Raw genomic sequence first — 27,757 nt, 5'->3', positions numbered from 1 at the left:
ACTAATTAGTTTCTTTTAGTACTGGAAATATTTTTCTCGGAAATAAGAAGGGAATAAAAATACCCTTTCATTAAAATAAAAGAATTGCATAGCGTCCAATAAATACTGTCCATTTGATGGTTGTTCTGAGCGTACTTATATAAAACAGTTTTTAAGTTCATTTTTTAAACGTAAGGGCTATTATGGGAAATGATCCAAATTTAATATTTTGACTTTCGTTTAAAATTTTCTGTTTTTATTTGCATAAAATGAATTTTTTAGAATAAGAACAATATCTTTATTCGGTATTTAGTCTTATTTTGTGATTTGATTTATTGAAACCATTAAAGGTTATTCTGTCATCAACAAAAAGAGAATTAGTTGCTACATTACTAACTTCTTATTTTTATTTTCAAACACTTCGTAGTAACGAACTGTAAGTAAGGAGTGACGCGGCTCAATAGTAACCGAAACTGTAAAAATTGATTTTTTTTTTTGTGTGTCAGTACATATTTCAAAAGAATGGGCTTGTTATGCTGATTCTAAATATATAAGACTCACTAAGTTTAATCTTACCCATCAAAAGCTACGAGCCTGAGAAGATTTACCTAATTTTCCAAAAAGGAGGGAAACACCCCTTAAGAGTCAAGAAATATTAATGAAAATTAAACCATCAGAATCAGCTTATCCGAGAACCTTATTGTAGAAGTTTCAAGCTCCCACCTGCAAAAATGTGTAATTTTGTATTTTTTGCCAAGAAAGATCACGGATGCGTGTTTATTTATTTTTTTGTGAGTTTTTTTTCGCTTCCCCAGGTGAGATCACCTCGAACTAATAGTCCTAGAATTTTGGGAAAGGGTTCATTGAAATAGAAATTAAAAGTTGTAGTGCCCTTTTGAAGTGACCAAAAAGATCGGAGGGCACCTAGACCCTCTCCCACCCTCGTTTTTCTTAAAGTCGTCTGATCAAAATTTTGAGACAGCTGTTTTGTTCAGCATAGTTGAAAAACCCAGTAACTACGCCTTTGAAGATAACATGATCCTCCACAGCCCCGGGGGAAAGGTGTGCAAGTCATGGAATTTGCTCATTGTTTACGTATAGTATTTTTTGTTTGGAAGTATACCGAAATTTTTCTGGGGGTGGTGGTAAATTTTCTGCTGGGGAAATTTGCCACGGGGTTAATTTTTCGTGGGGAAGGAAGTTTCTGAGGGAATTAACTTCCCAGGGGAAATTTTGCACTAGGGAAATTTGCCAGAATTCCTATACGAAATTATTTCTATTTGTCTTAGTTTCTCTTTGTCTACTCAATTTTACATATGGGGATGTTAAGGGGAATTGCCCGGGAGGAAATTTTTTACCGGTCTGGAATTGTCTAGAACATCTTTCCGTAGGCTGAGGGATTTTCCACGGGAGAAATTCTCCATGGGGGAGTTTCCCACGGGATAACTTCTTTAGAGGGAATATTTTGCATAAGCAAATTTCAACTTGGGGGGATGGTATTTGCAGAAAGAATTTTCCACGGACGGGGATTTTTGGCATTATTTTAAAAACAATCAGAAACTAAAGTCTTTTTTCAAATGAAAGTGTGCTAAGACAAAAATTCAACCGGATTCACCCACAAGAAATTTTCTGGGGGGAGTTTTCAGCTAGGATGGAATTGTCTGGGAGGAATTTTCTTTGTGGGGAGGGGGGTATTTTACGTGGGAAGAAATTTCCATGGGGGTATTTTCTGTGGGGGGAAGTAATTGTCTGTGGAGGGGGATTCAGATTTACCGGCATTATTTAAAAGCGATCAGGAACTATTTTTAACATGAGGAGGTTGCCCCCTCCCCAATACCTTGCTGTTTACGCTAAATTTTTGTTTCAGCTTTAAAATAATTTTACTATTTTAATTAAATGGCCCTTGTGTTTAAGGTGTCATTCTTAAAGAATTGGGAAAAAAATTCGAACTTTAGCGTAAAGGGTGAGGTATTGAGAAGGGGGTAACCCTCTCATGTAGCCTACATAATAATTTCTGTTCGTTTTAAATTTTGATATTACTCCTTACTTTCAGCTAAAAAAATTGTTTTTTTATTTAATACATGATAAAAGTAACTGTTCAGTGTTTTTTTTTTGTTTTGACAAAAAGAATTAATAGCCACAAGGACAATTGAATAATCAACCATAAGATGATCAACAATTTTAACAATATTAATAATTAACACCAACATTAGAATAAATAATTAAAACTAAAATAAAAAATGTGAATAAATTATGAATCCTTAAATTCCTATTTAATTCTTATTAAATAATTCCATATTGGAAGTGCGTTCCTTTTCAAACTCAATTGCCATCATGGTGACATCGCTGCGATCGATGAGTTGGTGAAAAATATACCAAAACTAAATAAAAAACCAAATATACTTTCTCAGGACGAGCTGAGTACATAGCTAAAAGCAAATTCCTAAAACAAATGAAGTATTTTAGCTCTCGCTTTTAAATAGACCATTGAAATTTACACTAAACATGGCTAAAAAAAACCTGACTAACTATATATATATATGGGCCTGCTGTGTCATATTCATGGCAGTATTAGGCTGCAAAAGTTCTTGCCATCAAATTAGGAGAATCTGAGTAGTAGGGAGGCCCTATCGACTCCGGTACGAACACATGTGCTGCCATCTACAATTTAGTCTAATGCCAAGCCTACATAATTTATTCAAGGATTATCGATCGAGTCTACTGGGGTCAAGGTCGATTTATTTGTTGTTCGTCTAGGTGTAATGACTCCAGGGCGAAGTTTGCACATGCGCAATAGGGGGAAGAGATGTATTGATCGACTCGAAGGGGAAGTGGATTTCTGAGAAATTGATTTGCATAATCTTACGGTGAATTATCGATTCTAACGGAAGGGGAATCAGAAATGACATCACTTGTTTCCTAGGAATTATACGGGACTCTAAAGAGATAGATGGTCTTTAGTGACAGAGATAAGTTAATATTCTATTTTTAAATATGGTTTCTCAGATCTTTAGTGACAGAGATAAATTAATATTCTATCAAAACCTTAATAGTATGGCTAGGAATTCCTATGAAATGAAGAGAATAACGCAATAAATGATTTCATGGGAATTTTAAATGTGACAGCGTAGTAATGCCAAAACAAAGGAACTCGCATAAATTACGCATAGGGGATTATTTTTGCGAAACCTTTTGAGACATTTTAGAAGATGATTTGGGTGAAACAGTTTGAGACATTTTAGAAGATGGTTTGGGCGAAACAGTTTGAGACATTTTAGAAGAAGATTTTAGAAGATAATTTAGAAGATGATTTGGGGTGAAACTGAAACTCTGTGGTCGTTATAATACACAAGTTCCATTTGAAAAGTGCTGCGAGGTCCCCTACCCTAATCCAAAGGGCCCCCTATCCCAACCCCAAAGGCCCCAACCCGGGCCCAAAGGCTCCCAAGGGCTCCCCCGGGGCCCAAAAGGCCCCAAAAGGACCCCCAAAGGGCTACCGGGCTCCCAAAGGCCCCCAAGCCCCCAAAGGGCCCCCGGGCCCCAAAGGACCCCCGGTCCCCAAAGGCCCCTGGGCCCCCACATTTTTCTTATACTTTTTTGAATCAATTTGTTTGTATGTCTGGGTTGGTGTTTACAAGTCCAAATGTTTGCATTTGCTGGTTTGTATGTCTAAAGTGCCCGTCTTTCTCTGTTTACATGTCTGAATCTATTTGTTTGTATGTCTGGGTTGGTGTTTGCAAGTCCAAGACTTTGTCTTTGTTTGGTTGAATGTCTATGGTGTCTGTCATTCTCTGTTTGTATGTTTGAATCTATTTGTTTGCACGTCTGGGTTGGTGTTTCCAAGTTCAAGAATTTGTCTTCGTTGGTTTGTATGTCTAAAGTGCCTGTCTTTCTGTGTTTGCATGTCTGAATCTATTTTTTTGCATTTTTTTTTTAGTCCAATATTCACGGTGCCAGGTACTCATTTACCTCGTTCAATGACCTCGAGGTTTTAAATGTTTATTGAACCTTCTTTTGAAGGTGTCAACAGAGGGATTTGCAGGGATAATATCCCCAAGAAGATCGTTCCAGATAGAAGTGCAACGCCGGATGAAGCTGTTCCTCATGTGCTCGGTTTTCGACGTATCCTCCTTTAGATAATTGGACCGAACTGTGTGCCTTCGTGTCGGCCTTGTCGGCTGGACAAAGGGGGGCACAATTCGAGAGAGCTCGTCTGAGGGAGGCGAATTCATGTACTTGCAGAAAACAGCCATCGACGCTACATCAAACCTTTCATTTAGAGACTGGAGCGATTCTTGTGTAGAGGCGCAGCCCACCCTATTTGCCCTATTCTGGATCTTCTGAAGTGGTACCAATAGCGTTTTCGGAGCACCAGCATATAGCGGGCATCCATATTCAGCTAAGGGTCTGATGCAAGACTTGTAGAGTGGGATGATCAAGCTTGATGGAAGAAGGTTTTTGCAGCGAAGAGTAACTCCCAGCTTCCTTGCGCAGGAGGTTCTCACCCGATCAAGGTGGTTGTTCTAAGAGAGATCGGTGGAGAATTTAATCCCCAGTAGACGAAGCTCATCGACTCTCTTTATAGCTTCATTTTTGAAGATGAAACTAGGGTGTTCACGTGGCACCTTTGATCGGGTAATTAGAAGCTCCTTTGTTTTCGATGCATTGAAGTTGATCATCCATGCATCAGACCACCTTTCAATTTTCAAAAGATCTATCTGTAGGGAAAGGGAGGCTTGTGTTGGGTCTTCGTGTTTAGGGACGGCTGAGTGCGTCGTGGTATCGTCGGCAAAGTGATGCAGAGGGTTTGCGAGGTTGTCTCCCATGTCGTTTATGTAGATAAGGAAAAGCGTAGGTCCCAAGACACTGCCCTGGGGTACCCTTGCTTTCACTGGATATTCGCGGGAAATAAACCCGTCAAGAACAACCCGCAGTAAACGATCGGAAAGAAAGCTCTCAATCACTTTTAACAGACATCCACGAACACCATACACACAGAGTTTCTTTAGCAGGCCACGGTGCCATACTCTGTCAAAAGCTTTCGCAATGTCGAAGGATTATAGCCTGATGTCGTATCCCATTGCCAGAAGTTCTATCCACTCCTGATACTGGGCCACTAGGCAGTATAATGTTGAAAATAATGTTGAAATGGGCCACCGGCGGAATCCATATTGGCGATCGCCTAGAAGGTCATTTGATTCCAGGTACTGATAAAGTGTTTTATTGGAGACACTCTCGTAGACTTTGCCAACACAGGAGAGAAGGCTAATAGTTCTGTAGGAGCCCACGCTCGTTGGATCGCTTTCTGGCTTTAGAGTAGGTATAACATGGGCAGACTTCTATGTTCATGGAAAGGTTCCGGGGCGAAAGTACAGCCGGAAAAGCAATGACAATGGTCCAGCTAGTTCGGCACTGCAGAACTTGAGGACAACATGTCTGGGTTGGTGTTTGCAAGTCCAAGAATTTGTCTTTGTTGGTTTGAATGTCTAAAGCGCCTGTCATTCTCTGTTTGTATGTCTGAATCTATTTGTTTGCATGTCTGGGTTGGTGTTTGCAAGTTCAAGAACTTGTCTTTATTGGTTTGAATGTCTAAAGTGCATGTCTTTCTCGTTTTGTATGTCTGAATCTATTTGTTTGCATGTCTGGGTTGGTGTCTGCAAGTCCAGGAATTTGTCTTTGTTGGTTTCAATGTCTAAAATGTCTGTATTTCTCTGTTTGTGTGTCTGATCCTGTTTGTTTGCATGTCTGGGTTGGTGTTTGCAAGTCCAAATATTTGTCTTTGTTGGTTTGAATGTCTAAAGTGCATTTCTCTCTCTGTTTGTGTGTCTGATTCTATTTGTTTGCATGTCTGGGTTGATGTTTCCAAGTCCAAGTAATTGTCTTTGTTGGTCTTAATGTCTGAAGTGTCTGTATTTCTCTGTTTGTGTGTTTGATTCTATTTATTTGCATGTCTGGGTTGGTGTTTGCAAGTCCAAGTATTTGTCTTTGTTGGTTTGAATGTCTAAAGTGTCTGTCTTTCTCTGTTTGTATGTCTGATTCTATTTGTTTGTAAGTCCAAGTATTTGTCTTTGTTGGTTTGAATGTCTAAAGTGTATGTCTTTCTCTGTTTGTATGTCTGATTCTATTTGTTTGCAAGTCCAAGTATTTGTCTTTGTTGGTTTGAATGTCTAAAGTGTCTGTCTTTCTCTGTTTGTGTGTCTGATTCTATTTGTTTGCATGTCTGGGTTGGTGTTGTGCTTCCATCTATACCTTAATTGAAATAGATGGTAGCACTTGCTTTAATAAAAAAATGAAACAATGCACGTAACCTAGTTTAAATTAACCCCAAAAGGACAAATAATCTCCATGAAAATTACACTTTCAGAGTCAGCATGTCGGAGAACACACTTTCAGGTTCAATATGTCGGAGAACCGTAAAAAGTCATCCCTAAAATGCTAAGTTAACTCTAAAAGGTTAAAGAATCTCCTTGAAAATTACACTTTCATATTCAGCATGTCGGAGAACATGGTTTTGATGTTTCCGTGCTTGCGCGCACGTAAGACACTTTAGACATTCAAACCGACAAAAACAAATACTTGGACTTGCAAACACCAACCAAGGCATGCAAACAAATAGAATCAAACACACAAACAGAGAAAGACAGACACTTTAGACATTCAAACCAACAAAGACAAATTCTTGGACTTGCAAAAACCAACCCAGACATGCAAATAAATAGATTCAGACATACAAACAGAAAAAGACAGACACTTTAGACATTCAAACCAACAAAGACAAATACTTGGACTTGCAAAAACCAACCCAGACATGCAAACAAATAGAATCAGACACAAATACAGAAAAAGATAGACAATTTAGACATTCAAACTAACAAAGACAAATACTTGGACTTGCAAACACCAACCCAGACATGCAAACAAATAGAATCAGACACACAAACAGAGAAAAAGAGACACTTTAGGCATTCAAACCAACAAAGACAAATACTTAGACTTGCAAACACCAACCCAGACATGCAAAAAATAGAGTCAGACACACAAACAGAGACAGACAGACACTTTAGACATTCAAACCAGCAAAGACAAATACTTGGACTTGCAAACATCAACCCAGACATGTAAACAAATAGAATCAGACACACAAACAGAGAAAGACAGACACTTTAGACATTCAAACCAATAAAGGCAAATACTTGGATTTGTAAACACTAACCCAACCCAGACATGCAAACAAATAGAATCAGACACACAAACAGAGAAAGACAGACACTTTAGACATTCAAACCAATAAAGACAAATACTTGGATTTGTAAACACCAACCCAGACATGCAAACAAATAGAATCAGACATACAAACAGAGAAAGACATACACTTTAGACATTCAAACCAACAACGAGAAATTCTTGGACTTGCAAACACCAACTCAGACATGCAAACAAATAGAATCAGACAGACAAACAGAGAAAGACAGACACTTTAGACATTCAAACCAACAAAGACAAATACTTGGACTTGCAAACACCAACCCAGACATGCAAACAAATAGAATCAGACACACAAACAGAGAAAGACAGACACTTTAGACATTCAAACCAACAAAGACAAATTCTTGGACTTGCAAACACCAACCCAGACAAGCAAACAAATAGAATCAGACAAACAAACAGAAAAAGTTAGACCCTTTAGACTATCAAACCAACAAAGACAAATACTTGGACTTGCAAACACCAACCCAGACATGCAAACAAATAGAATCAGACACACAAACAGAGAAAGACAGACACTTTAGACATTCAAACCAACAAAGATAAATTCTTGGACTTGCAAAAACCAGCCCTGACATGCAAACAAACAGTTTCGGATATACAAACAGAGAAAGACAGACACTAGACATTCAAACCAACAGAGACAAATTGTTGGACTTGCAAACACCAGCCCAGACATACACACAAATAGAATCAGACACACAAACAGAGAAAGACAGACACTTTAGGCATTCAAAACAACAAAGACAAATTCTTGGACTTGCAAACACCAACTCAGACATGAAAATAAATAGAATCAGACATTCAAACAGAGGAAGACAGGCTCTTTAGACATACAAACCAACAAAGACAAATTCTTGAACTTGAAAACACCAACCCAGACATGCAAACAAATAGATTCAGACATACAAACAGAGAATGACAGATACTTTAGACATTCAACCCAACAAAGACAAATTCTTGGAGTTGCAAACACCAACCCAGACATGCAAACAAATAGAATCAGACACTCAAACAGAGAAAGACAGACACTTTAGACATTCAAACCAATAAAGACAAATACTTGGAATTGCAAAAACCAACCCAGACATGCAAACAAATCGAATCAGACACACAAACAGAAAAAGACAGACACTTTAGACATTCAAACCAACAAAGGCAAATTCTTGGACTTGTAAACACCAACCCAGACATGAAAAAAGTAGAATCAGACACACAAACAGAGAAAGACAGACACTTTAGACATTCAAACCAACAAAGACAAATACTTGGACTTGCAAACACCAACCCATACATGCAAACAAATAGAATCAGACACAAAAACAGAGAAAGACAGACACTTTAGACATTCAAATCAACAAAGACAAATTCTTGGACTTGTAAACACCAACCCAGACATGCAAACAAATAGAATCAGACACACAAACAGAGAAAGACAGACGCTTTAGACATTCAAACCAACAAAGACTAATACTTTGACTTGCAAACACCAACCAAGAAATGCAAACAAATAGAATCAGACACACAAACAGAGAAAGACAGACAGTTTAGACATTCAATTCAACAATGACAAATTCTTGGACTTGCAAACACCAACCCAGACATGCAAACAAATAGAATCAGACACACAAACAGAGAAGGACAGACACTTTAGACATTCAAACCAACAAAGACAAATACTTGGAAATGCAAACACCAACCCAGACATGCAAACAAATAGAATCAGAAAAACAAACAGAGAAAGACAGACACTTTAGAGATTAAAACCAACAAATACAAATTATTGGACTTGCAAACACTAACTCATACATGCAAACAAATAGAATCAAACACACAAACAGAGAAAGACAGACACTTTAGACATTAAAACCAACAAAGACAAATTCTTGGACTTGCAAACACCAACCCAGACATGCAAACAAATAGAATCAGACACACAGACAGATAATGACTGACACTTTAGACATTCAAACCTGCAAAGACAAATTATTGAACTTGCAAATAACAACTCAGAAATGCAAACAAATAGAATCAAACACCCAAACATAGAAAGACGGACACTTTTAACATTCAAATCAACAAAGATAGATTCTTGGTCTTACAAACACCAACCCAGAAATGAAAACAAATATAATCAGACACAAAAACAGAGAAAGACTGACACTTTAGACATTCAAACCAACAAAAACAAAGTCTTGGACGTGCAAACACCAACCCAGACATGCAAACAAATATAATCAGACACACAAACAGTGAAAGGGAGACACTTTAGACATTCAAATCAACAAACACAAATACTTGGACTTGCAAACACCAACCCAGACATGCAAACATATAGAATCAGACACACAAACAGAGAAAGACAGACACTTTAGACATTCAAACCAACAGAGACAAATACTTGGAATTGCAAACACCAGCCCAGACATGCAAACAAATAGAATCAAAAACACAAACAGAGAAAGACATACACTTTAGACACTCAAACCAAAAAAGACAAATTCTTTGACTTGCAAACACTCACCCAGACATGCAAACAAATAGATTAAGACACACAAACAGAGAAAGACAGACACTTTAGACATTCAAACCAACAAAGACAAATAGTTGGACTTGCAAACATCAACCCAGACATGCAAACAAATAGAATCAGACACACAAACAGAGATAGACAGACACTTTTGACATTCAAACCAACAAAGAAAAATTCTTGGACTTGCAAACACCAACCCAGGCATGCAAACAAATAAAATCAGACACACAAACAGAGAAAAACAGACCCTTCAAACTGTCAAACCAACAAAGACAAATACTTGGACTTGCAAACACCAGCCCAGACATGCAAACAAATACAATCAGACACACAAACAGAGAAAGACAGACACTTTAGACATTCAAACCAACAAAGACAAATACTTGGAATTGAAAACACCAACCCAGACATGCAAACAAATAGAATTAGACATACAAAGAGAGAAAGACAGACATTCAAGCTAACAATGACAAATTCTTGGACCTGCAAACACCAAGACAGACATGAAAATAAATAGAATCAGACACACAAACAGAGAAAGACAGATAATTTAGACGTTCAAAACAACAAAGACAAATTCTTGGACTTGTAAACACCAACCCAGACATGCAAACAAATAGAATCAGACACACAAACAGAGAAAGACAGACACTTTAGACATTCAAAACAACAAAGACAAATTCTTGGACTTGCATACACCAACCCAGACATGCAAACAAATAGATTCAGACACACAAACAGAGAAATACAGACACTTTAGACATTCAAACCAACAATGACAAATTCTTAGACTAGCAAACACCAATTTAGACATGCAAACAAATAGAATCAGACACATAAACAGAGAAAGACAGACACTTTAGACATTCAAACCAACAAAGACAAATTCTTGGACTTGCAAACAACAACCCAGACATGCAAAAAAATAGAATCAGACACACAAACAGAAAAAGACAGACACTTTAGACATTCAAACCAACAAAGACATATACTTGGACTTGCAAACACACACCCCGACATGCAAACAAATAGAATCAAACACACAAACAGAGAAAGACAGACACTTTAGACATTCAAACCAACTAAGACAAATTCTTGGACTTGCAAACACCAACCCAGACATTCAAACAAATAGAATCAGACACAAAAACAGAAAAAAGACAGACACTTTAGACATTCAAACCAACAAAGGCAAATTCTTGGACTTGCAAACACCAACCCAGACATGCAAACAAATAGAATCAGACACAAAAACAGAGAAAGACAGACACTTTAGACATTCAAACCAACAAAGACATATTCTTGAACTTGCAAACACCAATCCAGACATGCAAACAAATAGAATCAGACATACAAACCGAAAAAGATAGGCACTTTAGACATTCAAACCAACAAAGACAAATACTTGGACTTTCAAACACCAACCTAGACATGCAAACAAATAGAATCAAACACACAAACAGAGAAAGACAGACACTTTAGACATTCAAACCAAACAAAGAAAAATTCTTGGACTTGCAAACACCAACCCAGACATGCAAACAACTAGAATCAGACACACAAACAAAGAACGACAGACACTTTAGACATTCAAAACAACAAAGACAAATTCTTGGACTTGCATACACCAACCCAGACATGCAAACAAATAGATTCAGACATGCAAACAGAGAAAGACAGGCTCTTTAGACATACAAACCAACAAAGACAAATTCTTGAACTTGTAAACACCAACCCAGACATGCAAACAAATAGATAAAAACATACAAACAGAGAATGACAGACACTTTAGACATTCAACCCAACAAAGACAAATTCTTGGAGTTGCAAACACCAACCCAGACATACTAACAAATAGAATCAGACACACAAACAGAGAAAGGAAGACACTTTAGACATTCAAACCAACAAATACAAATACTTGAACTTGCAAACACCAACCCAGACACGCAAACAAATCGAATCAGACACACAAACAGAAAAACACAGACACTTTAGACATTCAAACCAACAAAGGCAAATTCTTGGACTTGTAAACACCAACCCAGACATGCAAATAAGTAAAATCAGACACACAAACAGAGAAAGACAGACACTTTAGACATTCAAAGCAACAAAGACAAATACTTGGACTTGCAAACACCAACCCAGACATGCAAACAAATAGAATCAGACACACAAACAGAGAAAGACAGGCACTTTAGACATTCATACCAACAAAGACAAATTCTTGGACTTGCAAACACCAAGCCAGACATGCAAACAAATAGAATCAGACACACAAACAGAGAAAGACAGACACTTTAGACATTCAAACCAACAAAGACAAATTCTTGGACTTGCAAACACCAACCCAGACATTCAAACAAATAGAATCAGACACACAAACAGAGAAAGACAGACACTTTAGACATTCAAACCAACAATGACAAATTCTTGGACTTGCAAAAACCAACCCAGACATGCAAACAAATAGAATCAGACACACAAACAGGAAAAGAAAGACACATTAGACATTCAAACCAACAAAGACAAATACTTGGACATGCAAACATCAACCCAGACATGCAAACAAATAGAATCAGACACACAAACAGGGAAAGACAGACACTATAGACATTCCAACCAACAAAGACAAATTCTTGGACTTGCAAACACCAACCCAGACATGCAAACAAATAGAATCAGACACAAAAACAGAGAAAGACAGACACTTTAGACATACAAACCAACAAAGACAAATTCTTGGACTTGCAAACACCAACCCAGACATGCAAACAAATAGATTCATACATACAAACCGAGAAAGACAGACACTTTATACATACCATCCAACAAAGACAGATACTTGGACCTTGCAAACACCAACACAGATATTAAAACAAGTAAAATCAGACAACCAAACGGGTAAAGAGATAAACTTTAGACATTCAAATCAACGAAAACAAATACCTGGACTTGCAAACAACAACCCAGATATACAAACAAAAAGAATCAGTCACACAAACAGATAAAGACAGACACTTTAGACACTCAAACCAACAAAGATAAATACTTGGACTTGCAAACACCAACCCAGACATGCAAACAAATAGAATCAGACATACAAACAGAGAAAGACAGATACTTTAGACATTCAAACCAACAAAGTCAAATACTTGGACTTGCAAACACTAACCCAGACATGCAAACAAATAGAATCAGACACACAAACAGAGAAAGACACTCAAACCAACAAAGACAAATACTTGGACATGCAAACACCAAACCAGACATGTAAACACATAGATTCAGACACACAAACAAACAAAGACAGGCACTTTAGACATTCAAACCAACAAAGACAAATTCTTGGACTTGAAAAAACCAACCCAGACATGCAAACAAATATAATCAGACACACAAACAGAGAAAGACAGATACTTTAGACATTCAAAACAACAAAGACAAATACTTGGACTTGCAAACACTAACCCAGATATGCAAACAAATATAATCAGACACACAAACAGAGAAAGACAGACACTTTAGACACTCAAACCAACAAAGACAAATACTTGGACATGCAAACACCAAACCAGACATGTAAACACATAGAATCAGACACACAAACAAAGAAAGACAGGCTCTTAAGACATTCAAACCAACAAAGACAAATTCTTGAACTTGAAAAAATCAACCCAGACATGCAAAAAAATAGAATCAGACACAAAAACAGAGCAATACAAACACTTTATACATTCAAACCAAAACAGAAAAATACTTAGACTTGCAAACACAAACCCAGACATGCAAACAAATAGAATCAAACACACAAAAAGAGAAAGACAGACACTTTAGACATTCAAACCAACAAACACAAATAGTTGGACTTTCAAACACCAACCCAGACATGCAAACAAATAGAATCAAACAAACAAACAGAGAAAGACAGACACTTTAGACATTCAAACCAAACAAAGAAAAATTCTTGGACTTGCAAACACCAACCCAGACATGCAAACAAATAGAATCAGACACACAAACAGAGAAAGACAGACACTTTAGACATTCAAAACAACAAAGACAAATTCTTGGACTTGCATACACCAACCCAGACATGCAAACAAATAGATTCAGACATGCAAACAGAGGAAGACAGGCACTTTAGACATACAAACCAACAAAGACAAATTCTTGAACTTGAAAACACCAACCCAGACATGCAAACAAATAGATTCAAACATACAAACAGAGAATGACAGATACTTTAGACATTCAACCCAACAAAGACAAATTCTTGGAGTTGCAAACACCAACCCAGACATGCAAACAAATAGAATCAGACACACAAACAGAGAAAGAAAGACACTTTAGACATTCAAACCAACAAATACAAATACTTGGACTTGCAAAAACCAACCCAGACACGCAAACAAATCGAATCAGACACACAAACAGAAAAACACAGACACTTTAGACATTCAAACCAACAAAGGCAAATTCTTGGACTTGTAAACACCAACCCAGACATGCAAATAAATAAAAACAGACACACGCCAAGAGAAGGACATGCACTTTGAACATTCAAACCAACAAAGACAATTACTTGGACTTAAAAACATCAATCCAGAGATGCAAAAAAATTGAACCAAACGTATACAAAGAGAAAGACTAAAAGTTACGACATTAACACCAACAAAACCAAATTCTTGGACTTGCAAACACCAGCCCAGAAATGCAAACAAATATAATCAGACACAAACAGAGAAAGACAGACACTTTAAACATTTAACCAACAATGACAAATACTTGGACTTGCAAACACTAAATCAGACATGTAAACAAATAGAATCAGACACACAGACAGAGAAAGACATACACTTTATACATTCATACCAACAAAGAAAAATTATTGGACTAGAAAACAAAAACCAAGACATTCAAACAAATAGAATCAAACACACAAACAGAAAAAGACAGACACTTTAGACATTCAAACAAACAAAGACAAATTCTTGGACATGCAAACACCAACCCATACATTCAAACAAACAGAATCAGACACACAAAAAGAGAAAGTTAGACAATTCAGATATTCAAACCAATAAAGGCAAATTCTAGGACTTACGAAGACAAACCCAGACATTCACTCAAATAGAATCAGACATACAAACAGAGAAAGACAGACACTTTAGACATTCAAACCAACAACGACAAATACTTGGACTTTCAAACACCAACCTAGACATGCAAACAAATAGAATCAAACACACAAACAGAGAAAGACAGACACTTTAGACATTCAAACCAAACAAAGAAAAATTCTTGGACTTGCAAACACCAACCCAGACATGCAAACAACTAGAATCAGACACACAAACAGAGAAAGACACGCACTTTAGACATTCAAACCAACAAAGAAAAATTCTTGGACTTGCAAACACCAAGCCAGACATACAAACAAATAGAATCAGACACACAAACAGAGAAAGACAGACACTTTAGACATTCAAACCAACAAAGACAAATACTTGGACTTGCAAACACCAAACCAGACAAGCAAACAAATAGAATCAGACACACAAAAAGAGAAAGACAGACACTTTAGACAATCAAACGAAGAAAGACAGATTCTTGGACTTGCAAACACCAACCCAGACATGCAAACAAATAGAATCAGCCACACAAACAGAAAAAGACAGATACTTTAGATATTCAAACCAACAAAGACAAATGCTTGGACTTGCAAACACCAACCCAAACATGCAAACAAATAGAATTAAACACAGAAACAGAGAAAGACATACACTTTAGACATTCAAACCAACAAAGACAAATTCTTGGACTTGCAAACACCAACCCAGACTTGCAAACAACTAGAATCAGACACACAAACAGAGAAAGACAGACACTTTAGACATTCAAAACAACAAAGACAAATTCTTGGACTTGCATACACCAACCCAGACATGCAAACAAATAGATTCAGACATTCAAACAGAGGAAGACAGGCACTTTAGACATACAAACCAACAAAGACAAATTCTTGAACTTGGAAACACCAACCCAGACATGCAAAAAAAATAGAATCAGACATAAAAACAGAGAAAGACAGACACTTTAGACATTCAAACCAACAAAGACAAATACTTGGACTTGCAAACAGCAACCCAGACGTGCAAACAAATAGAATGAAACACACAAACAGAGAAAGACAGACTTTTTAGACATTCAAACCAAACAAAGAAAAATTCTTGGACTTGCAAACACCAGCCCAGACAAGCAAACAACTAGAATCAGACACTCAAACAGAGAAAGACAGGAACTTTAGACAGTCAAACCAACAAAGACAAATACTTGGACATGCAAACAACAACCCAGACATGCAAACAAACAGATTCAGACATACAGACAGAGAATGACAGGCACTTTAGACATTCAAACCGACAAAGACAAATTCTTGGACTTGCAAATACCAACCCAGACATGCAGACAAATAGAATCAGACACACAAACAGAGAAAGATAGACACTTTAGACATTCAAACTAACAAAGACAAATTCTTGGACTTGAAAAAAACAACCCAGACATGAAAAAAAATAGAATCAGACACACAAACAGAGAAAGACAGATGCTTTAGAAATTCAAACCAACAAAGACATATACTTGGACTTGCAAATACTAACCCAGACATGCAAACAAATAGAATCAGCCACACAAACAGAGAAAGACAGACACTTTAGACATTCAAACCAACAAAGACAAATACTTGGACATGCAAACACCAACCCAGACATGTAAACAAATAGAATCAGACACACAAACAGAAAAAGACAGACACTCTAGATAATCAAACCAACAAACACAAATTCATGGACTTGCAAATACCAACCCAGACAGACAAACAAATAATTCAGACACACAAACAAAGAAAGACAGACACTTTAGACATTCAAACCAACAATGACAAATACTTGGACTTGCAAACACCAACCCAGACCTGCAAACAAATAGAATTAGACACACGAAAAGAGAAAGACAGACACTTTAGAAATTCAAATCAACAAAGACAAATACTTGGACTTGCAAACACCAACCCAGACATGAAATCAAATAGATTCAGACATACAAACAGAGAAAGACATGCACTTTAGACATTCAAACCAACAAAGACAAATTCTTGAACTTGCAAACACCAACCCAGACGTGCAAACAAATAGAGTCAGACATGTAAACAGAGAAAGACAGGCACTTTAGACATACAAACCAACAAAGAAAAATTCTTGAACATGGAAACACCAACCCACACATGCAAACAAATAGATTCAAACATACAAACAGAGAATGACAGACACTTTAGACATACAAACCAGCAAAGAAAAATTCTTGAACTTGCAAACACCAACCCAGACATGCGAACAAATAAATTCAGACATACAAACCGAGAAAGACATGCTCTTTAGACATTCAAACCAACAAAGACAAATTCTTGTACTTGCAAACACCAACCCAGACATTCAAACAAATATATTCAGACATACAAACAAACAGAGAATGACAGGTACTTTAGACATTCAAACCAACAAAGACAAATTCCTGGACTTGCAAACACCAACCCAGACATGCAAACAAATAGATTCAGACATGCTAACAGAGAAAGACAGGCTCTTTAGATACACAAACCAACAAAGACAAATTCTTGAACTTGGAAACACCAACCCAGACATGCAAACAAATAGATTCAGACATACAAACAGAGAATGAGAGACACTTTAGACATTCAACCCAACAAAGAAAAAGTCTTGGGCTTGCAAAAACCAACCCAGACATACAAACAAATAGATTCACCCATGTAAACAGAGAAAGACGGGCACTTTAGACATACAAACCAAAAAAGGCAAACACTTGGACTTGTAAACACCAATCCAGAGATACAAACAAATTGATTCAAAAAAGTATAAAAAAAATGTGGGGGCTCGGGGGGCCTATGGGATCCAGGGTCGTTTTGGGGGCTCAGGGGCATTTGGGGGCCCGGGGGCCCTTTGGGGGCCCGGTGGGCCTTTGGGGGCCTTTGGGGGCCCGGTGGCCTTTGGGGGCCCGGGGGCCCTCGGGGGCGTTTGGGGCCCGGGGAGGGGTCCTTTGGGGTTGGGGTAGGGGGGGCCGTTTGGGTTAGGGTAGGGGACCTCACAACACTGTTCAAATGGAACTTTTGTATTATAACGATCACAGAGTTTCACCCCAAATCATCCTCTAAATCTTCTTCTAAAATCATCTTTTAAAATATCTCAAACTGTTTCGCCAAAATCATCTTCTAAAATGTCTCAAACTGTTTCGCCTAAATCATCTCCTAAAATGTCTCAAACAGTTTCGCCCAAATAATCCCCCTATACGTAATTCCTGCGTTTTCCATTGTTTTGACATTACTGCGCTTTCACATTTGAAATTCCCAGGAAACCGTTTCCAACGTTAATCTCTTCATCTCATAGGTATTCCTAGCTACACTATTATGGCTTCGATAGAATATCAATTTATCTCTGTCACTAAAGATCTGAGAAACCATATTTAAAAATAGAATATTAACTTATCTCTGTCACTAAAGACCATCTATCTCTTTAGAGTCCCGTATAATTCCTAGGAAACAAGTGATGTCATTTCTAATTCCCCTTCCGTTAGAATCGATAATTTGCCGTCAGATTATGCAAATCAATTTCTCAGAAATCCACTTCCCCTTCGAGTCGATCAATACATCTCTTCCCCTTAGTTCGCATGTGCAAACTTCCCCCCAGAGTCATTGCATCGAAAAACAACAAATAAATCGACCTCGACTCCATTAGACTCGATCAATGATCCTTGAATAAATTATGTAGGCTTGGCGTTAGACTAAATTGTAGATGGCAGCACATGTGTTCGTATCGGAGTCGATAGGGCCTCCCTACTAATCTGGCCCTTCCTTTACAAGTAGTCCTATCTTCATGCCTCTGTTAGGGTGTCTCTTTTGCTGTTTTTTAAACTTTTTAAACTGAAAGTAAGGAGCGACATTAAAACTTAAAACGAACAGAATTTATTCCTTATATGAAAGGGGCCGTCCCATCCTCAACGTCTCGCTCTTTACGCTAAAGTTTTTTTATTTTTAAAAAAAATAAAGTTGTGAGACAGAGTCAAACTTTAGCGTAAAGAGCGAGGCGTTGCGGAGGGGACAGCCCCTTTCATATACGGAATAATTTCTGTTCGGTTTAAGTTTTAATGTCGCTCCTTACTTTCAGTTTAAAAAACTTGTTTTTTTATTTAATTTCTGATCGTTTTCTAGTTAATGCAGCTTTTATTTTGGCTCACCGTCATTGAATAAGTAAAAAAAATTTGCATAAAAATTTTACTTTTATTTTGCTAAATTGTTGTCTCTAAATTTGGTTCTGACGTGATTTACAAATTAACTTACGTAACGAACTTCTATATTCGTATATTTTTCTTCTGGCAAAAAATACAAAGTTGCAGATTTTTGCAGATATGATCTTGAAACCTATGTAATAGGGTTTTCTTATACGCTGAATCTGACGGTGTGATTTTCATTAAAATTCTTTCACTTGTAGGGGATGTTTCCCCCCTCTTGAAAAAATCAGGTAGATTTTCTCAGGCTCGTAGCCTTTGATGAGTAGTACTAAACTTAATAAAATTTATATATTTAGAATCAACATTATAGGCCCATTCCTTTGATACATTTATTGACATGAAAATTCCGTTTTTTAAAGTTTCGATTATTATTGAGCCGTATCGCTTGTTTTTTTATTGTTTTTTTTATTACGTATATGTTATTACGCATATGATGGGGTTCTTCCCTTAGTCAATTCCACGCTCTTTAAGCCAAAAATTAACAAAAATTTTGATTCAAAAACCCCTGAATCACAAAGGCCGTTTAATTAGAATATATAGCTCTTTTGAAAGCACTAAAAAAAACTGTAGCGTAAAGAGCGATGTATTGACTTGGGGGAGCACCCCTTAGAATTCATTATAATTTCCGATCGTTTTAAGTTCTAGTGGTAATTCTTATTTTCAGTTGAAAAAACTTGGTTTTTTTTAATTTAATTTATGATTGTTTTTTAAATAACTATACGATTTCCGGCATACTCTTTATAGAAATGTCACCCAAAGAAACATACTCCACGGAAAGATTCTCCATGGTAACCCCCTCCTCCAGTCCCCCTCCCCACCAGAAAAAAATCCTTCCTGAAAATGCCTGTATACTTCCCAATAACCAATACAATATGTAAGCAATGGGCAAAGGTCATAACTTGCAGCCCTTCCCCTGAGAACTCTGGGGGATTAAGTCATCCTAAAAGACATATTTATTGGATTTTTGACTATGCTGAACAAAATGGCTATCTCAAAATTTTAATTGGGTGACTTTGAAAAAAAAATGAGCGTGGTAGGGGGCCTAGTTGCCCTCCATTTTTTGGTCACTTAAAAAGGGCACTAGAACTTTTAATTTCCTTTCCAATGTGCCCTACTACGATATTCTAGGACCACTGGGTAAATACTATTACCCCTGGGGAAAAGAAAAAAAAAAAAACAAAAACAAAAACAAAAAAAAAACAAAAAAAAAAAAAAAAACATAACAAGCATCCTTGATATTTATTGTGGCAAAAAATGGAAAATTCCACATTTTTGTAGATAGGAGCTTGAAAACACTACAGTAGGGTTTTCTAATACGCTGAATATGATTGTGTGATTTTCATTAAGGTTCCATAATTTTTAGAGTGTCTTTCCCCCTTTTTTCAAAAATCAGGCAAATTTTCTCAGGTGCGTTACTTTTGATGGGTAAAATTAAACTTTATAAAACTTATATATTTGAAATCAGAATTAAAATCTGATTCTTTTGATGTATCTATTGGTATCAAAATTCCGTTTTTTAGAGTTTTGGTTACCATTGAGCCGGGTCGCTCCTTACTTACAGTTCATTATCACGAACTGTTTGATAGGAAAGACGAGGTCAAAGATGCAGATTTTGGTCTAAAATAAATTTCTTGTGTTATTATTTTGTGTTTGTAATTTTTCAAGCTATTATTTTTTTTTTTAGATTTGACTGTGGGTCAGGTTCAGGACTTCTACGTTCAGATAAGCCAATAAAATTGCACCAGTGGACAAAAATTAAGTTAGATAGACATGGTAGAGATGCCAGACTCTGGGTCCAACATGATGGTATAACAAAGGCAAGATCCCAGGTAACATGTTTGAGCTATGTATTTAAAACCACCATTTCTAAAATGATGTATGTAGTTAACAGTGAATTGTATCAATTGTCTTTTATTATATATATTCAGCTCATTTTCTGTTCAATATTAATTCCAATCTGATTAAATTCACAATCTTAATCTTCTGGACTTTTTTGTCAAAGCACTTGGCAAGCTCGTGTTTACAAAAAAAAATATTTTAAAATTCATACGAAAAAAGTCCGTCAAATACTAGTTGACGCTTTTGGAAATATTAAAGCATATAGTTCTGTTTTTCAATAGGGATTTTACGTCCGAACATAGAGCTGCAAGTCTCAAAAACATAAGTGAGCCCAAAACATGGTTGCTGAATGTATGGCAATGGTGTTGGTTGAAATTGGTTGAAATGATTTGGATTAGAATGAGTAGAACGGAAGGGATACAATAAAAAAAAAACTGTCATGAAGAGTTTAAATCGGTGTAATAAGGAGGCGAGTGGATAATGAGTGAAAGCCAAAAAACGTGTTCTATCATATTTAAATTTTATTGGAGATCCTTTGGACAAATCTTAGAGGACCCTCTGTCCCAATCCCCTCCAGTTTGTAGCCATGTTCAGACTCCGTATCAACACTTATTTTCATACGAACATTTGTCTAATTTTATGAAAGTGAGAAAAATAAACCAAAACGGGTGCAATTACGACGAAAATAATACCCTGAAATTTAGCATGTCCGAGAATCCTGGATCAAAGGTTTCAAGGTCCTATCAACAAAACTTTTGAAATTTTATAGCGTAAACATTGTAATCATCGCTTCGCTTGAAATAAAAGTATTCTTACAACGAAAATTCCGACTCCAATCACGACTAATAGTAAAACAAAAGGTTTTCCCATGACCATAACCCTGACCAATTATGCCACGTAGTACTATACATATTTTATCTTCTATAATTCAAAGGACACTATAAGCCAGTTTTTGTAGAACTGAGATGTATTGCTTTTTTTTATTCTCAGCGCGATTGATTTCAGCACTTTCTTATCTCAAAAAGACAAAACACAATTTCAACATTTCACTACATTTTAAAGTTGTTAGTTGGTACTTCTGTGTAGTTTTGCTTACTTTTATTTATTTTTTTATTTTTTTGCACAAATATGCTCATGAAAAGGATGGCTAAATGATCTCTTAGACCACATTGCCTTTTCATCTTACTTTTCCGTCTTCATTTTTTTTAAGCGGGTCATAAAAGTAAAAAAACAAACATTGACATTTCCCTTTAAAATAGAACACTTGCAATTTTTTATGTACATTTTAACATAAAAGAAATTTGACTTTTACAATTAGTAAAACGATGAGTTTCGCTTCTTTTTCTCGAACGCCAGTGTTGTCCCACCTACAAATTGGAATCGATGATTAGGTCTTTTATAAATATTGGTCTCCCCGAATCAGGGGCGAATCCAGGATTTATTTTTAGGGGGGATGCGAAATAGGTTGATCCGATAAAAAAATTAGGGGGGGGGGGCGCGCAAAATAGGTTGATCCCATAAATTTGCGTTAGGAGCAAGTTTAATTAACGCAAACGTGGGTTAATCAAGTAAATTACACTACTTTAGACTACGCTAGGGGGCGCCCCCTTGCCCCCACCCCCTGGATCCACCACTGCCCCGAATGAGTAAGGTTGAATCTGCCGGGATTTTACCAATGTTTTTTATATAGTATATTAAGAATATTCAACGCTTAAAGCAATTCCTTCTTTAGTTATGTCTAGACATATTTCATACAGATAAATTTATTTTACAAAAAAATACTAATCCACCTTTTTCATTAGCCTCTAGCAGCCGGTGAAGCTTTTATCTGACACGAGAGACCCATTTTTTTTCCAAAGCTTGTTCTTAAATTATGTATTCAGGTATTTAATAGTGGAGAGGATTCTTTGATTGGTTTATTTAGAGGTGTTTCAGCATAGCTATTTCCATAAAATCATTCCTACAAAAACAATAAAACCTAGACCATTAGCTACTAACATCCAGTGATGCTCTGACCCAACAAAAGGGGCTCAATTCTTGTTTAACTGAAGTTTGGTTTTAACTTATGTTTTCAGATATTCAATAGTAGAGATTCCTAGATTTGTTGGTCTAGATGTGTTTCTGCATAGCTATTCCAATAGAAATGCTTTTCCTTTTTTTTAAATGGGGAAAGTACGAGTTGTAATTCACTCGCCTGTCTCATTCTCGTAGTCCATGAAAGCTTAAATTTGAAAAAAGTGTCTGATATTCTTTCATTTTTGTCTCTAAAGAAAAGGTAAAAGAAATACATACTCTTAGGTTTGTAGTAGAAAATTTATTGTCAGCAAAAAACGTAACAGGAGGGAAGCAGATTCAAGGAGTTAAAAAAACGAGAACAATTTCCTTTAGAAGCTAGTATATCCATAATCTTTTTTAAATTATAATCCAAACAATAATGTTTGATCCAAATGATAATGTTTGCTGCAATAATTTTTTTCATAGAAATATGGGTTCAGCCTAAATTTTAAAAAGCATTTGAAATTATTTCATTTTGACTTTTTAAGACTATTTTTAAAAAACGGCTATCTCAAAATTTTATCGGATGGGTTTGGGGAAAAGGGGCGTGTAGGGGGAGCTAGTTGCCCTCAGATCTCTTTTGACTTTTAAAAAGTGAACTAGGACTTTCAATTTCCAATCAAATGAACCCTCTTTTAAGTTTATATGAGTATCCCTTCGGGGGGTTGTGCCTACACCGGAGTTTTTTTTTATGATCCTTGAACAGTTTTTAACAAAAGGGCGCGGGCGAGAGGCTAGTTGTCCTCCGATCGCTTTTGACTCTTAAAAAGTGAACTAGAACTTAAAATTTCCAATCAAATGAACCCTCTCTGAAGTTTATACGAGCATGCCTTCCATAAGAACCATATATACCCTCAGGGCATGACTTGCAACTCCTGTCCCCGGGCCCTGGGGGATTGTGTCGACACCGGAGTTTTTGTTATCTAACTTTTGAACTATTTTTAACAAAATGGCTATCTCGAAATTTCTATCTGATTCATTTGGGGAAAAAAGGGCATGGGAGTCGGGGAGAGGGGGGCGACGATGGGAGCTAGTTACCCTCCGATTACTTTTCAAAAGGGCACTAGAACTTCTGATTTAAAATCGAATGAGCCCCCTCCAAAGGTAATACGACCACCCCTTCCATATGAAGTGCATCTGGGAAAAAAAAACATTGGAGCCGCCTGGCCTTTATGCGTTGTCGCCTGGCTACGTATAAAGAGGGGTTGTGTCGACAGCAGAAAGTTTGTTATCTGACCTTTGAACTATTTTTAACAAAATGGTTATCTCAACATTTTTATCTGATGCATTTGGAGGAGAAAGGACGTGGGGGGGGAGGCTAGCTTCCCTCTGATCATTTTTGACTCTTAAAAAGGGGACTAGAACTTTTAATTTCCAATCCAATGAGCCCTCTCTGAAGTTTATACGAGCATTCCTTCTATAAAAACCATATTTGCCCCCAAGACATAACTTGAAACGCCTGCCCCAAATTACTTGAAATGCTTAATAATGGGAGTTGTGTCGACCCCGAAGCTGTCGTTATATGATCTTGGACCTGTTTTTAACGAAATACCTACCTCAAAATTTTTATCGGATGCATTTTGTGGAAAACGGGTGTGAGGGGGGGGGCGGGGAAGGTTAGTTACCCTCCGATCACTTTTGCCTCTTTAAAAGGGCATTAGAACTCTCGATTTTCAGTCAAGTGAGCCCTTTTGAAGTTTATACGACGACCCTTCCATATCAAGTGCCTCTGGGAAAAAAAAATAAAGATAATAAAACATTGGAGCCGCATGGCCTTAACGCCATAGCGTTGCCTCTGATAGTCCGTTTTCTAAGAACTAAACTCAGTTTTCCTAGAACTTAATAATGGGTCCCATCTACTACTCGTTAGATACGATATCCCTTGTGATTAAAAAAAAAATAATAAAAAATCCAGTTGTAAAGTCTTTGATTCAATATAACCCCTTCTTTGATGGATGTTCTCAAAAATATACACATTTGGTTTGTTACACAAAATTTTAGAAAAAGAAGTTCAACGGTTCTTCATTTTGGGATCTTAATATCAGCACCTAAGGGTGAACAAGCCTAAAAATTTCAGTAGTAAAGTGTTTGATTCAATAAACCCCGTCTTTGATGGATGTTCTCAAAAATATATACATCTAGTTTGTTACACAAAATTAAAAAAAAAAAGTTCAACGTTTCTTCATTTTGGGATCTTAATATCAGCACCTAAGAGTTAATGAGCCTAACAATTCCAGTTGTAAAGTCTTTGATTCAATATAACACAGGCTTTGATGGATGTTCTCAAAAATATACACATCTGGTTTTTTCCACAAAATTTTTGAAAAAGAAGTTGCAGCAATAATTGTTGTCTTTTGAAATACAGCCGGTCTTTTCAGTTGGATAGTTTTTAAACCAAAATCAATTCTCCTGATAAATTGCAATCAATTCCATTCAAGTTTGTTTCCTATCATACACGAAATAAGAATGTTTTAGGTCAATCTTCTGAGCTTCAGGAGAAATCTTCTGAACTTTTTCTTGCTATTTCATTCATAGAAAGGTTTTAATTATTTCAAGGGCCTGTTCTCTCGAATAACTTTTCGACAGCCTGTTTACCTTGGGGGCCCTGGAAACATGACATCAGCTGGAATGAAGCTTTCTATGGAGAAGGGTTTCCATGGATGTATAAGGAATTTCGAAGTTAATGACTACAAATATGACATTGGACTTCACTCTATTAGTGGTTGGGATGTCGGTAAGAGTTTTTGTTTTTATCATTGATATTAGCAGATTGTTCCGACTTAGATATACAAATATTTAGAGGATATACGAGTATTTTTGATCAATAAGTTTTAGTTGATATAAAAATTTCTTGTTTCATGACTGATTTTAAATATGTACTGGAGCATAAATTCAGTGACAACTTATATTTATCAGAAAGTGGAGAATCATTGAAAAATATTAACATTACTGAACATTATACTGAACATTATCTGGGTTTGTATTGCTTTTTAATTAGGATAATGGGGGCTGTAATTATGAAAAAAAAATTCCTGTAGCCATCTAGTGGTCTAAAATTAAACACTTTTAAATATTTTCTCGAAATCAGGGAGAGGCATAATCCACCCCCCCCCATAAGCCTGCACCTGGTCGCATCGTTGAGCAATCATATGCAAAGAGTGTAATTTGCAATTGTTGCCTTAATAACGCTCGTTCAGCTTAGAGCTAAAATTAATAGAAATACATGTTCTAATAAAAATGTAGCCTAAATTGTTTAAGTTTTTTAAAACTAAATTGTGCCTAAATTGTTAAATAAGTAACATCTCATTTTATTCCCTGACCCTTGATTGAGCATTTAACAACCAACTAAAACTCTTTAGAGTTATTTATATTATTAGCTCTATTAATTTCTTTATTAATCTCCATCTGCCTCTCATTTTTTCAAATCTTTTAATCCTATTACAATCTAACCTTAATTTTCTATATCTGTATTTCCTATATATATATATATATATATATATATATATATATATATATATATATATATATATATATATATATATATATATATATATATATATATATATATATATATATATATATATATATATATATATATATATATATATATATATATATATATATATATATATATATATATATATAGAGAGAGAGAGAGAGAGAGAGAGAGAGAGAATTTCCTCTATTATATGTCTGTATCTTAATTTCCTGTATCTAACCTTAATATTCCTATATAAATATTAGTATTATTATTCATTTATTTCCCGTCAAACAAAGGTACAAAAGGTACAGTAGACGGAGTAATCACTAAAGAAAACAAAAAGAAAAAAAAAGAAGAAAAAGAAGGACACAAACACACATTGAAAATTCAAATACATGACAGAAAAAAAACTCTTCATTACATTAATACGAACAATGATGCTAACGAAAGGATGATAAAAGTTTCTTTTAAAACGGGAGAGATATCAATTTCCTGTGAATGCTGTGTGACTGACTCTGTTTCAACGACATTATAATACTTAATGAGCCTAAAGTTGAGAGTCTAGAGAGTTAAAGAGAATAAACACTAATAAACACTTAGCAAAATGAAACAAATTGAAATAATCCTATTTTTTCTAGGATTTCGAGAAAGGGATAGAGTAGGGTGTGTATAGTCATGGTTGTAATATATATGGATCAACCACGTACATGAATTACAAGTATGAATGTGTCAAATCTTGAGCTTTTTTAGTCTAATTCTGTAATAACTTGATGTGGATTGCCTAAATACGTCCTTGTCTGGAGTACAGGACATTCAATATAGAACGACTGATGTCAACTTTTTAACAATAGCTACGAAATATTTCTTAGCCCTAGATGCTCAATTCCCCAGCTGCCAAACTTTCCAGGACAACTTATTGATACTCTTGAATCTCCAAGAATATTTAACTTTTGAAGCATGTTTTATTTATTCAGTACGAAAGAGCTTTTCTCGATACCCAGAGTAAATACTGTTGAGTGTAACTATGTCCTCTCTTCCCTTTGAACAAGAGTCAAGTCAATTTAGAGAAGGATGACAAAATTGGGGAAAGAACCACTTGAAGGACTTGGAGGAGAAAATAAAGCGAGGGAATAATCGTAAAACAACCAGCTGAAGTTACTTCTTTTCAAGGTGAACAATAAATATTCCCAAAACTTGGACCGTTTCCAAGTTGACGCTGGTTTAACAAGAAGTTT

The 27,757-nt window shown here is 36.2% G+C and overlaps 1 protein-coding gene across 1 annotated transcript in view; it reads left to right on the top strand.

Annotated features, from left to right (window-relative positions):
• The window catches only part of LOC148949453 (pikachurin-like), a 293,057-nt gene that overhangs the window by 134,920 nt on the left and 130,380 nt on the right, over positions 1-27,757 (top strand). Inside the window, exons 5-6 of the mRNA XM_089093487.1 lie at positions 20,832-20,976; positions 25,598-25,775. Coding sequence (XP_088949613.1) covers positions 20,832-20,976; positions 25,598-25,775 — 323 coding nt within the window. The remainder of the gene's footprint in view (positions 1-20,831; positions 20,977-25,597; positions 25,776-27,757) is intronic.

The sequence above is a fragment of the Artemia sp. Qi Xiang Cuo genome, chromosome 8 (assembly GCF_049724085.1).
Source record: "Artemia sp. Qi Xiang Cuo chromosome 8, ASM4972408v1, whole genome shotgun sequence".
NCBI classification, from domain to species: Eukaryota; Metazoa; Arthropoda; class Branchiopoda; order Anostraca; family Artemiidae; genus Artemia; species Artemia sp. Qi Xiang Cuo.
The sequence above is the reverse complement of the archived record's forward strand: the minus strand, read 5'-3'. Positions and strand labels throughout refer to the sequence as shown.